Source organism: Ambystoma mexicanum, chromosome 11, assembly GCF_040938575.1.
Source record: "Ambystoma mexicanum isolate Mex_15411 chromosome 11, UKY_AmexF1_1, whole genome shotgun sequence".
Lineage (NCBI taxonomy): Eukaryota > Metazoa > Chordata > Amphibia > Caudata > Ambystomatidae > Ambystoma > Ambystoma mexicanum.
Window position 1 is genome coordinate 385350738 of NC_090934.1, and position 15813 is coordinate 385366550.

The 15813-nt window shown below is 45.1% G+C and overlaps 1 protein-coding gene across 1 annotated transcript in view; it reads left to right on the forward strand.

Annotated features, from left to right (window-relative positions):
* The window catches only part of MTCH2 (mitochondrial carrier 2), a 411299-nt gene that overhangs the window by 132750 nt on the left and 262736 nt on the right, over positions 1 to 15813 (forward strand). The window contains exons 7-8 of the mRNA XM_069623091.1: positions 10114 to 10165; positions 13983 to 14042. Of these exons, the coding sequence (XP_069479192.1) occupies positions 10114 to 10165; positions 13983 to 14042 (112 nt within the window). The remainder of the gene's footprint in view (positions 1 to 10113; positions 10166 to 13982; positions 14043 to 15813) is intronic.

Here is a 15813-nt window from a genome sequence, read left to right on the forward strand (position 1 = left end):
CGCAATGTATTTCGAGGTAAGTAATTGACGTATTGGTGCATAACTATCCGGTATCTAATAGCTTGTTATACCCAGTATACTTTTAAGTGTATAATACAGTTTCTAAGATAAGTACAAACTTTATGAAACTGTTTTAGAATAACACCAAAGCAATTCAGGGAAGCACAATCCAGGGTTACAAGTTTAGGAGAGCAGCAGCTAATTAAGGTTATGTTATGTTATTTTGCATTTATATAGCGCCTTACATGCCAGTGAGTAAGTCCTTTATACTTTTAAGAGGGGCTACAAGCAAGTATTAACTTCCAGACTGTTTTAGACGTGTCTAAAGTAGACCAGTGACATCAAAACCCAGTGACGCACTTTAAGAATGACAGTTATTCAAGTTAGTAAACCCTATTGGTGCGCTTTTACACTCGTTCAGTTAAGAATACTAAAACAGTACTAACACTTGTTACTTTTTGGGGGGGGGAGATCATTCAAAGTTATATACTTTTTAGAGGAGCAGAATGCAACTCAAAGGTAAGCATAAACTTAATGACACTTTTTAACTTCTACTTTCACAGAGATACAGTTATCACAATACCTTCTTTAGCAAGTAAGAACTTTTACATTTGTTGTACTTTCAAGGTAGAATCATTTTCTTATCCAGGCCTTCCCTAGTCTATTGCATGAGTTCTCTGAGGCAGAAGAGGGATCCTAGTGGTCTACAAGCCAGCTGTAGGCAGGTTGAGATAGGGTTAAGTTGCAGGAAAGTCAAAGTTCCAGAGGAGATCTTCTTAAACAAGTAAGTATTAGCTTTAGAGTTAGTGTTCAGGGATTTCTGATAAGGCTCCCAGCATAAGGCCTGTGCAAGTGGTATGGGCAAACTCCCAACCACGCGTATCACCCACTCAGCCTCACAGGATGCACACCCAGACCTATGTTATATTACCCAAGCCCACACAGTACCTTGGGAGAAAAGAAGAGCTTCGGAGTGGATGGCTTCAGGATGCAGCAACAGCAAACCCGGTCCCTGGATTTTTGGTCTGGAGAGGAAAGAGCTTGACACTGGATGGTAACTTGCAGCAGCAGTCGTCTGAGGCTTTGCGCAAAGGTTTTTAATGGATTCTCGTGGCTGTGTGGATTTGGTGCCTTGTTACAGCAGCAAGCTGAAGAACGAATATCGCTGGTCAGATTCTGTTCTCTCTCGGTCCTGCACTCTGGTGACGGGACTTCAGGGAGTCGAATCGTGTCTTTGGAGATTCAGCAGGAGTCCACCAAAGTTTACGCAAGGTTTGGACTCCGGAAGACCGTGCACTGCACTCAGGCTCGAAGTCCCAGGGTATGGCGGCTTGCAGCCCAGCAAGGTCTCAGCATGTCGTGGGATGGCTCAAAATGCAGGTCTTCTTGATACTAGTGGATCTCGCCAGCTTTGGGGTATGAGACGTACCATTTGGGACCCCCAGTTCGATTGGAAGGAAGGGTTGCATCAGGCTCTGGTTACACAGCAGGCTTTCCGGTCGCTGGAAATCCCTAGAGACGTCTTTTCTTAATCTTCAGCTCCAGTGGTTGACTTTCACCAGTGTTTGGGACAAACACCCAGGTAGGTTCAGGGCTAGTAGGAGTTCACAGACTCTCGGAAGGCTCACCACATTCCCCCAAAATGAACATAGACCCAGCCAGACAGCAAGTTCAAACTGCGGTTTATTACAGCCAAAACCAACAAGGATCAGTACAAGGATAGAAGAAATCCAGACATTTCTACGTCCCCTTCCTCGCTGGCAAGTTTTGTCCCTAAACTACAAAAGAATGATTTCACACCCTGGGCCCCTCTCCAGAAAACCTATCGCACTACTGGATTGGTAGTCAGGAGCCTAAATACCTATATAATCCACTATATGAGTTATTCTACTGCCTCTCACATGTCCGGTGGCTGGCCTGGTTCATTCCCAAATTACCATCTCTAAACAGTGTTGCAGTGTGAGGGTCTTACCATTGGTTCTTGCCCGTTGCTACCCACCCCTAGGATACTGGACTGTGGTTGGCTAGAGCCGACGTCCCTAGGCCTGGGATCCGCAATGTTTCTCAGCTATTGGTGTACCATTTTAAGGTAATAAGAACAACTGTGTCTACATTGTATATTGTGTGCATCACCTTCGACTATGACCGTGCTCATTCATCTCTTGCGACGCTTGTCTCTCAATGTAACAACTTTATTGCAAGCTTCTGTCTGGCGGTGTGAGATCGAATCTTTGCCAGCTCTGGTTTCTATTCATCATCTTGGTCAGCCGGGTCATGTGTTCGAAGACAATGATTTGGAGCTTCTGCAGCTCTGAATTATGAGGAATTATTTGCATTTATGGCAGCTGGTGTTAATACCGTTCAGGGAATGGAATGTCGTTCATATCTGGTGGCCTTGGCAGCGGGTCTTGTCTCACACGTTTGCTCTCTGTTCAGCCTGAATTCACCTCAGTGTCATGATTCCTGCCCTCATGTCCCCAGCCCTCCAAGATGTCAGGCCGGAGCCAGGCCACAATCACCTACATAGCCCTCAAGGGCCTCCCCATCCCGCCAAAGACCCACTTGGGGTCAGACTTGGCGAGTGTGGCACCAGACTCACTCACTCCCATAGGATAACATTGGGGATTGGACTTGTAGTGCATTGATGGGGACAAGATGGATGCCCCCACATATTTTCGGTTCCCAGAACTGCATGTGCAGTCTAGTCTTTTGGGTGTGGTTCAGCCCAGAGTCACCTGGGATACCCAGAGACTATTTAAGCCACGCCCAGGCTGAGAAACATGCTTTGTGTTTTCTGCACCTGCAGCGTGACACTCAGTGTTCGGATCGGTCTCCAGTAGGCCTGCATCTTTCTTCTGCGCTCAGCTCCTGCAAGAACAAGAACACGGTTAGGAACAGCTTTACCTTGTGGCGCTTCAGCCCATCATTCATCACTTCTTCTGTTCTGCGGGCATCTTTGGCGGTGTCATTCCCATCCCGGCACGCCGCTTCCTAAGGGAAAAGAACAGGAAAAAGGCATTAGTAAGCATTCAGCAAATCTTTGCTTATTTTTAAAGACTGTACGCTCTTCAAACGCTTACCTGAATCCCAGCCGCTCTGTGGGAACTCTGTCTCCGGAACTTGTCATCCATCTGTAAGAGGGAACGCGCTTCAAACGCTTACCTGAATCCCAGCCGCTCTGTGGGAACTCTGTCTCCGGAACTTCTCATCCATCTGTAAGAGGGAAAAGACACTCAGGTTAGCTTGGAAACATCTAGAGGCGCCGCGTACCACGCTTACTCACCGCATTTCTTCTTCATAACCGGCATCCACGCTGAAAACATCGCGGAACCTAAAAGAGACAGAAAAAGAACTGGGCTCAATACATATACGAAAGGGTTGCATCGCGCTCTCACTCACCTTCAGCGCTACTCATCTCAGCAGCACGTCGCCATCCCCAGACGCCGGCCATCATCTAAGGAAGGAAAGCAACGAAGTTAGAGAACTGTTCAAAAGACTCATTATACTTATCTGTCGGACACTTGCCAGTGAAGTAACTAGGCAGCAATGAGCCTGCATCAATCAATGCACCCCTGCGCTGAAAGCAGGACGGAGAGCACACTTTCCAAGAAAACAAGGTGAGCTGTGGATCAAAGGGAAGGGTTGGACCCCGGGGAAGAAGGGGTTCAAGCACACGGAGACAATAGGGAGTTGAACTCTACCTATCCTGTGTTTCAGGCCCAGTCTCCAGTCGAGTAGACTCCAGGGAAGGGTTCGAGGTCGTAAGAGGTCAGAACAGGCTGAGTGACTTCCCCATGGATACTAGGTGAGCATTACACTCAGCTCTTGCTGAGAGACTTGTGGCCTGCTGTCATTTTCCTAAACCATTGTGTGGTTCCTACAGTGTCTATGCTATTCTATATTCTCCATATATATTCTCCACATGTTAGTCACACTTGGCTCTGTCAGGTCCCATAGTGCTGCTGTAGTTTCATAAGGTTAATTGCACATAAGCATCTGCAAGCTGTATTCAGGATCTCTTGCTTCTTGCAGTTTCCGTGTTGCTGTGTTAAGCCAATGACAAAATAATAAAAGCAGTAACAGTATGTATATGTATCTGTTCTCTATAGAACTGTACACTCGTGTTCTTCATGTATTCAAGTGTGTGTTTGTGTCCTGTTGTGCGGGTGGCATGTCTGGTTCCCGTCTAACGCTGCTACGTCTGGGTACTCTAACGACGTCAGTGGCTTTGGCTTCTCTGTCTTTAGTCAATACTGTCAATTGAGGTCTATTTGGTTGCAGCCTGAGGCTACTTGTCCACTCTGGGGAAGATTTGTACTGCTCCTGGTCTGTAGGGCTGGCTGAGTGGGTACCCCTCGACATACTTATCAATTATTGGAGCACTCGGAAGTGGTCCGAAATACTATGAGCGTTCACAATATCTCCTGGCCTTCTTCCACGTCATGTACCTTATAGGAGGGGGTGAATTTGCCCGTCACGCTTTAGCAGTTTCCAGGTTTGGGGTAATTATCAGGAACTACAGCATAACTTCTGCAATCTCTCCCTGCAGTTTACAGAAAGGGGCAATCTGCAGAACAGCCAGCCCCCCACTAGCAGTTAGCTCCTTTCAGGCAAGGTGAAGGACAAGGGGCTGCAGAATTCTGGACTCCTCTCTCGCTTCCTGCCTTCTCAGACTCTCTGGAGCCTAGGCAGGGAATACAAATGATTCCTGCCGAAGACAAAACCTCCACTGAGGTTGTTGCTGCCTAGACTGGCAGGTGAAGACCTCAGAAACAACAAGGATACTTAAACATTGCGAAAAAGAAGGAACCCATTATTCTAGTAGAAAGTTGTCCTTCTGTGCATTACGAGGCTGATTTAACGGCCTGTGAGTAATGAGACCAACGTCACGATGGTAAAACCACGGTCACCAGCCATTCAAGTAAACTTGCAATTGTAACAAAAATGCTACCGGTAAGTAAGCAGGGAGATAAATTGTATCCCCCAGCACTCCACATAAGATGGGATGTGATGGCTCACTGTATACTATGAAAAGGAGGTGAACATCTCTCTTTAATCCTTGGGAACAGTAGTTCACTGAAGTACATTAAAGAGAAATTAACAGGGAAGCCCTAAGCAGCAACACAGCGCAAACCCAAAAGTTATAGGAAACTATACCGCCAACCATACACTATGGAGAGACATAAAAAGGTCACCCATAAAAAGAGTAAAAGACTAGGTGAGAGGGGGAAAAGATTCCACTTCACCTAGGGACAAGAGAAAATAATCGCCAAGTCCAAGCAAAATGTTCTGGGGCTGACACAGGTCAGGAAGATTTGTAACGCTGGGTGTTCTGGACAGGAACTTGAACATGAAAGCTCAGGTGATCAACCTGGTCTTCACCTCATCATACTATATCAAGTTACTCAGACACCTCCGTCCACTTATACTGGAAAAAAACACTGCGACCATAGCCACTGCTATTATTGGATCAAAAATGGATTATTGTTGCCTCCTAGTCGGCATCACTCAAGTAGACTTCAATCGCCTCCAGGTCATTCAGAATGGCGCAGCGAGGGTGGTGAAAGGTCTGAGACGGAGGACCATGTGTCAAAGGCAAGACCAAGCTTGCATTGGCTTCCTGTTAAAGCTAGAGTACACTTTAGGATGTTACTCATCACACACACATGTCTCACGGGCCACATGCCAGCCTACTTATCAGAAGCTTTTGTGAAAAAGCAGACCCCCAGACCCTTAAGATCCAACAATACCAATCTTCAAAAAACCGTACACTGTAAAACAATCAAAGCCCTCAAGGGAGCTTTTAACATAGCAGCTCCACTGGCCTGGAATGTCCTGCCCCCAGACCTTAAGAATATTGAGTCCACAGACCTGTTTAAGAAGAATCTGAAAACACTCCTATTTTGATAGAATGTTAGTACTTTTGATAGCCCCTCCCCATGAGTTTGAACCCCTTTTACCCCACCCATCTACTTGTTTTTCGTACTGTGTTTTTCATGTTTGCACCCTTAAGCCTTTGGGTAACTGGAGCACGGTAGAAATGTAAAGTAAAGAAGATGTATCCCTCATATGAAAATCTTACCCAACAAGCCTCCCGAGAGGCATACATCTCCTGGCACAACATGTTCCAGCGGAACAGAACTGTCTAGCAGACAACTAAGCAGAAACCCACATCAACCCTCGGAAATCAAGTGGAAGCTACAATAGGACATACTAAATGAAATTATTACACCCTGGGGCAAACCAAATTTTGATCTCTTTGCCACAAATGAAAACGGGTAATGCCTACATTTTACTCCAAGTTACCACAGAAAGAATCCAAGGCGAACGAACTGTGGATCAGTTGGAGGAAAAGCGTATGCCAATATCCCTGACCAAGACTATGTTTGAACAGAGTAATCCACAAACATGCCTGTAAAACATGTCACAGAATCAGGGTTAATCCTATTTCCTTCGACAACCAATTTAACAGCTTGGCTCCTGAAGTTCTAGAGTTTGGACATCTTAATTTACCAGCTAGATGCATGGAAATATTAAAAGTAATATGTCAGCCTAACACTAGACCACTGCTACTTTATCCAATTGAAAAGGTTTGTAATATGTCAACCCAATTTATTGATCACCATCACATATAGTACACTGTGTACTATACTGGTTTGATTCAGGTTTAGTATTTAATTAATTGAAAGTACATTCAGCTGCATTGTCTGCATATACAACATCGCAGAGCAAGGTTTCATGGTGGAAAGTACCAGTTGTTAAAGCCTTCATGGAAGAAGTAAAACAAATGTATTCCATTGCTAAACCACTCCAGGGATGGGATTTAAATGTTACTCTTAAGCAAGCTCATGGGCCCACCTTTTGAGCCTATGCTTACAAGGTCACTTTCGTTTTTAACCATAAATCTGTTAGGAAACTAAGTGCGCTTCATGCTTTATCTTTGAAGGAACCTTTTGTCCCAATACATAAAAACAGTGGTTTTAAGAACGCATCCTCACATCTCACCAAAATACATTTCTACGTTCCATGTCAACCAATCCATTGAATTGCCAGCTTTCTTTCAAAATCCACAGAACTCTACAGAGCGAGCAATCCATATGCTAAATGTTTGAAGGGCAGTTATGTTCCAACTTAATAAAACCACCCATGAAAACGTTCCTATACTTATTGTCTCAAGCCACAGAAAAAACAAGTTGATTAGAGTACCCTGATGTGTTTGCACATTAGAATCCACATCTATTGAGGCCTCAGATAAAGACATATCTGGTATAAATCGGGTGAACCAGGCCTGGGAAAATAGAAAATGCTGCGCCCTGTGCCTGGGTGCAAGTAGTATACATTTAGTTTCTCTCTGTTTTGAAATGTCCAATCTCAAGGCTCTGTGACCTTGTTGCTTTTATCACCTCTCCATTACCCGTGTGCTAGTTTTGGGCTATACTTCCATGATCTTACTCTGGGAGTCCTCTGTGATGTTTGGTTGTCAAGCTTTAAATGTGTGTCATCTGGCACTGTGAGAAACCTGACAGTGTCTCCCTGGCTAGTCCCCGGGGATCTGTCATCCAGGTGGCCAGGACACGGCCATCGCTGTTGGATCCAGTTCCTGGGGGTGGACCAGTGAGGGAGGATCACCAGGATGGGGGGGTCCTTGGGGAGTGGGACACCGGGTGAGACGCGGTATTCCCTTTCACCACCTTTTCCCTATCCTACCACATAGGATATTCCAAAACACTGATCCCCCCCCGAACCCCTGTTTCCCACACAAACACTTTGGCACAACACAAAAGACAACAGACTAACACCCGTGCCGTTTACCTGACATGTCCCAGTATAAGGGTCAGGCAGAGTCTGGCAATTGACCAGAATCGCACACACCTGGCGGCCCTTCCCCCACAGGGATAAAAGGTGGGGCACAAGAGCACAGGTCGAACAAGGCAGACGGCACGACGTACGAGCTAACTCAACACAGCAGTTCAAGAAGAGGAGAAAGACGACGCAGACCGAGAGGGAAACAAGGAGATAGTCAACCTTGCCCTTTCCAACCAAGGCCTGTGGAACCTTCGCAGAGGGAACGATAAGTATGCAAATAATAACCAACATGTATTGAAACAGATGTACCCGGTATGCGAGACCCTCCTTGGCTGATTACCAAGCCGGGGAGAGACGCTGATCTCAGTGGTACAAACCTTAACTTTAAGACATCAGAAAGCCAAGCAGTTCAATACAGCCAGTGTGTCGAGGGGAGAGTCGATAAGAAACCGAACTGTGTTGAATGAAAAGTAGCCGAAGTATAAATTGAAATTTGAAAGCAAAAGGATACTATTGAGAAAGTGGGGGAAAACCAGTCACAGAGGACTCCGACACTATGTGGGTGTTCACGCAGGAAACTCTGGGCAATTACCCAATGGTAGACTACCGTAACCAGAAGGCCTTTGGAAGAGGCGAAGAATGGTCAAAGTAGTCATTCAGGGGTCTCTAAAATCCGCTGTACCGTCGAAAGTCTTTGACCGACAGAAACGTGAAAGCTAAGGGAAGTGAATCTCACATGTTGAAAATAAGTGCATGAACAGTGTGTTACAAAAGTCAGCGAGTGAGAACCCGGCAGAGGGAAGACAACAGGCAAAAGCTGGCGAGAGTGAACCTAGCAGAGAAAAGCCGACAACCGGGGGCAAAGGCCGAAACAATGTGTTTAAAAAGACATTGAGATTTAGGAAAGCGAGAAGTATTGCAAGACAAGGGGAAGGGAAGTGTCCCCCTTGTCATCATTTGGGTCTGAGCCCGACCGAGGGAGATCCAGAGGTGAAAAGTAAAGTCCCAAGATGAATTGTTGGTAAAGGCTGGAAAGAGTGAGCCCAGCTTAGGAAAGCCGACAATCCAAAATAAGGTGAAAAACTAAGTGAACACGACAAAGAGGTGAAATTAACTGTATCGTAAAGGTTGGCAAGAGTGAACCTGATGGAGGGATACTAACGGAAAGGGGAGAGGCCTGAAGTCCCTATGAACAGTGTGTCGGGAGTGAACCAAATCGAGGGAGAGTCCCACTGCATTGTTTGTAAAGACATTAAAACAGGAAATGGTGCACAACAAGGAGAAGTGTAGTGTCCCCCTTGTCAGTTGGGTCCGAGCCTGGCCATGGGAGATCCAGAGGTGGAAAGCCACCCAAAGTTCATTTAGAAGAAGGGACTGTTTAGTTTTGTTGAATACGACTGGAAAAGTGTCTGCGCCGGAAGAGGGGGACCCATGGACAGAGGCGTGCCAGGAGTGTCTAACATGTGGGTCCTGAAGCTAATGTACTTGGGCCCACCGCAGGGACATTAACATCTGTAAATGCCCATAGAGCACTGCTGAGTGGGCATTTACAGATTTTGGGTGGGCCTTGCCCCTCAAGCCCTACCCTGTCTACGCCTCTGCCCAGGTGTGAAGCCGTCACCCAAAATATATGTGAGCAGAACTTTGTGTTCGTTTGTTGAAAGCATCAGGCCCTCGAAGGCATGAGACTTTTCTGGGAAAGAGACTTAACCATCGAAGAACCTGATAGCTTCTACAGAGCTGTCGACTCGTGCTGGGAAGGCTGGAGCGTGTGCTGTGCTCCAAGGTCCAACATTGTCCCGTGTTCAAAACATGGAGAAGGGAGACCTGAAGGCAATCTCATCCTGTCTTATTTGTGAAAACTTTCTTCTTTATTTTGATACCCTATCCCACACTCTTTATGGAATTAGTTGTAAGGAGTCGGCAATAGGTTTTTCTTCGTATAGGCCCTTTTAATTTTACTCAACGTCTCTAGGACTGCCTTATTTTTCATTTGATGGTCGACGCTTGCTCCCATCTTAGATTTAGGGTTAGTTTGTGTTTTTCCACACTACATTTATAGTTCAATAAACACCCTTGAACTGTGATCACTTGTGTCTGTCTTTACTGTTGTAACCATGAGTTCCTTACAGCACCCATTGATTCCATTGTAATGATGCTATTTGTGCTCAGTGATGCAGATGCTTATTAAACCGTTCATTCTGGGATTTCCTAATGCGTTTGTCTTGGTTGAAGCTAAAATAAAGTTGCTGTAGCACAGTGGTTTTAATTTGATATTGAGGTTTCCACATGTTCTTCCTCCCTCAGTAATCACATTACGATGTATGGTGCAATTCATTGGCCGTGAGACCAAATACAGGTAAGTATCAAACTTGGCGTATCAGTCTGTGCTGATTGTTCATTTGAAGTGGGTAAATGTTGCAAGGTATGGTTATATGATATGATGTGATTGTTTTTTTATAACGCGCTTAATACCCAGAGGTTTCTAAGCACGGACCAAGGGATTGAACCTGTGTTGCTCCGTGTTGTCTTGCTTCCAAGGTGAGAACGTTGCCCCTGAGCTATCCTCCCGAGACGGTTGTGCCTTCTGCTAGCTTTCTATTTCACTATTGTATCCCAGTGGTATAACACTCGTTGATGCTTGTACGCCTTGATGTTGGGGAGTGTGTATTAGGCAAGAATTGATGTAGTAACACTGTGAGAGACTTCACAACACTTGTCTACTTGGTATTAGTTAACCCTCCTTTTGGTATCGGGCTGTACTACACAAGCTGGTAGTGTGACTGAGCAGCCAGGCCCATCTCAAGAGGAGTAAATCTGAGCTGTAGAGTTGGAGCAATGAAATTCGCAACTACAAGTAGCCAAGTAACACTTATACACTCAAGGTTTCAGTTATAAATAGTTATTTATTTAACAGGTTTTTAAATAGTCCTTCTTTAAAATGGGCAAGATATGTAACAATCAAATATACATTTCCAGAATCAGCATAAGTTTAGTAGATACTCTTTAGAGATGCTTTTTACACGCTTCCTACAGCCAGAGGTGACTTCATTCACAAGGCTGGCATATATATATATATAACTAGTACACTTTACAGATTCTGAGGTTGCAGAAAGGAAAGGGTAAAGGAAGGAAAAATGGTAAAGGAAGGAAAAAGGATAAACAGGTTCTCGGGCCATGTGAGTATTCTTAAATCTTCCAATGAAGTCTACACAAATCTTTTCCCGGCAATAAGTCTAAACACAAGTTATCACCTCTGAGAGACAAAAAATCTCAGTCAATGGTCTAGAAGAGTCTGCTGGGAGCCAGGACAGCCAAAGGTAATCGGAGCACAGTCTATGGAGCTGAGGCACTTTGTAGTTAATAAAAGTCTTGCACAAAGTTAGAGTTTTGTAGACAATCACTGTAGGGTCACAAGCTATTACACTTTTGGTAAGCAGAGTTGAAAACCACTCCAACAAAAGTAGACACTGCAAGTCTCAACTGAGAAGAGCAAAGCTAAAGACACTGAGGTAAGTACCCTAAGTCTGAAGTCTGAACAGTACCTCTGGTTGGAAGAAGAGTGGTCCAGCTAGATTCTGTCCTGTTGCAGTGATGCAGATCCTGGGTTCCTGAACCAATTTGGAGGTCGTTGGGAGCTACAGGGTCTTTTCGGATCAGCAGCACTTTTCAGCGCGCGGTAAACCGCACCACTGCAGATTTTGGATAACGGTTGGGCTTCCTTCACTCCTTGGGTCCTATGCTCTGGTGAGGGGTTTTAAGCTCTGGTCGTCCTGCTTCTTGAGGGTCCTTAGGAGACTCCTGGAGCTTCTGGCTGGATTACAGACGTTGCACTAGACTACGGATTTCCGACCCCTGGCACTCGGTTCCTGCAGCAGCAAAGAAGTACAGCTCTTCGAGGAAGATGGTCTAGTGGAGTTTGTCTCAGGGTTAGTTGGTCCCACTAACTCAAGGATGAAGTTGTCCCTTCCGGAGTTTCTCTTGTCGATCAGAAAAAGGCGTTTCAGCACAGCAGCACGGCTTCACCGGGAAAATCAAAGGTCCAGGAGGATGCAGCAGGCTTTGTTCACGGTTTCTTCAGCGGGTGTTCTTCCTAGTGGTCGACTCTGCCTCTGGTCCCAAAGCCCTCACCTTTTAAGCAGGTTTCTCCCATTCATGCACAGCATAGGTTGTCAATCACACAGCAGGGTGGCTGTGCTGAAAGGATAGAGTATGCTGAAAGATTGTTCAGATGACTTTCAATAAGGGTATCAAAATGTCTTTAACATGATACAAAATGTATAGAGAATTAACCAATCATGTGTTGATTAACACTTCAAATTTCATGTGTGTTGCCAGAAGGCATCAACTTTAAAAACATCACAATTGCACAAATTAAAGTGAGTCATTCATTCATCCACATTCATTCCCTACCATACAAACACATACCACTAAAACATAAACGAAAATCAATTCAATGTATAACAAGACATTCTAATAGCCACAAAAAAACACATGGGAACATATTATAAGGTGCATTAAATTTTAAAATTACATCAGTAATAAAACATGTAATAAACTGGTGGAGTGGATCTAATCAGTATAGTCCATATGATCACATCTTCAACTTTATTCAACCGGTTTCGACATATAGGAATGATTTAGTCCACGTCTTTATCAGGAAAACCAGTATAAAGTGCTTGAATTAGTGACCATGTGCTTCATAAGACACGTAAAAATTAAACATGCTGTCTTACACATTGGTGGCGTCAGAATCTCGCAATTTAGAAGTCAAAAATTAGAAAATGTGTTCCCATACAAATTTGGCATTGATAGTATATGCATTGGTGGCAATCCTTAATGTGCTATTACAATCTGACGTCTTGCTTATAAACTCAATGCATGATTAACTCAGGCTGCATTTCCATACAATCCAGAAAAAAGGTTCTGCCCATTATCACATTGACCTTTCTGGAAAAGAAGGAAAGCAAATTAATTTTCATTTTCTGATAGAAGCTTATCCATCCATGATGGGCAGTCTGGTACACTCCAATTGTCCTGAAAGGATAGCTATACAGCCAATTAGGACTGGTTGCATTCAGGCACTCCTAGAGACAAAGACAGGGGAGTTTCGGGAACCTCCTTCACTTCCTGCCCTTCCAGACACACTGGAGCCAGAGGCGGGTTTCAGGACTGAAGCCGAACAAAGGGCTCAAAACTCGCTTAGCGCGCAGAAAAAAACCCAGGAAAGACCTCACAAACAGAAAATGGTGAAAAAAGAACACCAGGGCCATTTTGACAAAATGGTCACCCATAGGTGCTATACTGCAGCTGAGGATTCAGCCTGCGGTAGAAAAGCACAATGGTATGAACATTAAACCACTGCCACCTGCCATTTAAAGTAGTGAGGGTAACATCAATTTTTTTACATGAGTAGGTAGGATAAGTAAGGGGGTACTAAGTACCCCCCAGCACTCCACATAAGATGGTGCGTGCTGGACCTACAAAGAGAAAATGGGAAGTAAAGTAAATTTCACTTTACTATTCTTGGGAACGGTAGTTCACATGAGAAAAGATATTTTAAACCTTATGAGAAATCTAAAGGATTTCTCTGTGATACTGCACTAAAGGTGCTGTGTGTGTCGCCATACAAAAATTAGATGCCTATGGAGTTTGTCAGACCCCAAAAACAAAGGAAAAACAGAATCCAAATCAGCACATGAGTGAGAAAAATGTCCCACTCACGCCAAGCTTAAAATTCAAAGTTCCTAAAGTCCAGCAAAAGAGCTGGGGTTCTCGAAGGTTGAAGGTGACTGGCACTGAAATTAGTAGTCTCTCTAACAATGTGGCTGCTGATCTAGTTCAGGACTTTATTCCAAGTTTAGTCTTCTTCGCTCTCAAAGTGATTGTTTGTCGATCTTTGTGCATCTGAAACATGCTTCAAATATTTTAACATCCATTGCATGTGCATTAATATCTGCCATGGCCCCTCTTGGTACATATCCACTCTGTCAGTGTGTACTGTTTGTCTCCAGATTTAGATAGATGGTGGATCTGGAACCTTGCATGTAATGTAAATCATGGTGAAAGCTAGATCGTCTACTTTACCTTTCAATGGGCTATTGCTTACGATACACTACTACATGCGCTGGGAATATGTTTGAGCGATGTTTAACACCAACCTTTTTTCTTTGCAGCGGAGTGTTTGATTCCATAGTCACAGTCTACCGTGAGGAGGGTGTCCTGGGCTTCTTTGCGTAAGTTCCCACCATTCTGTTGTAAAAGGTGCTACTATTTTGTGCCATTGTTTTGACAATTTCCATTTTTGAATTTCTAGGGGCACTTTTTGTGTCCTTTTATATGTTTTGCTTTTTCCCCGTTTGGCTCACTGGCCTGTCTTGGAGGGGGTGGGGGTTGTCAGGAGGACTTCTACTGAAGTCCCCCTGCCTTTACAACACTTTTTTTCACTCCATTTGACTGTACGGTCCTGGGTTGTCCATAAGACTCAGAGTGTCAGGAGTTTTGCTTGACCACCACATTTCTTCTCTAGGATCATTAGATCACTCTACATTTGTTTTAGGGAGTAGGCTGGTGGCAGCTGTAATTTAGTCTTGGATTGACAAGGGGTGCAAGCAGTTTTACAGAGTTTGCCAAGTGTACCTTTTTGATAGCCATTGGAGTACCAATACATTTGATCAAGTCCATTGCTCTGCCGTTCTGTTTCTGGTGCTTCCTTGGTTCTAGGAAACCACAAGGTAGGCTTAGAATTCTGCACATGTGGTCTCTTTGTGAGCCCACCTGGCATCCTCCATATTGGGTTTTAATCTTTTAGACCAGTATCTGTCACTGGGCTGTTCCTATCATGTCCTGTGTGGGTGGTCCGGGTTGGGTGGCAGTCACAGGGGCTCACCTAGAAGATGTAGCAAAAGGCCCCTTGTTCCTAGCGCCCTAATGAAAGACGGGCAACCCCAAATGAACTGTTAGAGAAGTAGGTTTGAGAATGAGGATTCCCAGTTTAAGATGCAACAACTGACCCCTCTGTCCATAGCCCCCTACTGTGATTGATGGATTGGTGGTATTTAAGGGGAACCCTGTGCCTAAACTCTATTATTGCTGGATTTTCAATGCAAACAGGGTTACTTAACAACTGGGGGATGGCCTGCTGTTGCTGCAATTGCCGGCTCACCTTTGTCATACTAGCTGAATAGTGTAGCACGTCCCTGCCATCACCTGAAAGAGTATTGGGACACCAATACCCCACCTCATCTGCTCCTTGGACATTCTTGAGTCTCCACGCACAGTTGTCTCTGCTGGCGAGCTGCCTCCTTTTGCATGCTGAGCTTTCAAATTAGTTTTCATTAGGATCTCTTAACTTGCTTGGGTCATCCTTGCTGTTGCTTCAGGCTTGAGGGGTTTCATAATGGGAAGGCTGGATTTTCTTCTCTGTTGTGGTTCTAGTAGTCTGCTTAGGGATCAAGAACCTGGGAACCGGTTCCTGTAAAACGTGCTTAGAAAAAGCCCTGTACCCCTGCTTGTGTAACCTTTTGGGAACTAACTTTCTAGAAGCAAACGTTGTTTCGAGGGGATTGGGTCCGCCGACGTATTCCATATCTATGACGGGTAAGGTCCACAGCTGTGCTGCTTCGAAAAATCTTCGGCGCCTGCGTCGATGACGTCGATGCGCCGTCCCCGAGGACCTCCTCTGAGGGCCGACGTCACCCGATGTGATAAGTAGGACGCACGACGCCCATAGCCTCAGTTCTGTTTTTTCTGCGAACGTGTTCGCTTTGTGAATCTTGGTACGCCTCGACTCTTTGGAGTTTGCTGTTTTCTTCTCGGTTCGTTGAACCTGTTCGGTTTTTTGTGAAGACCTGTTTGTGGCGATGTCTACTTCGTCTTCAACCCCGCGTCCGGGCTACAAGAAATGCGGGGACTGTGGGTCCAAGATGTCGGTCACGGACTTGCATGACGCCTGCCTCTGGTGCCTCGGGGAGGCCCACAATACAGACGACTGTGTCGACTGCCAGT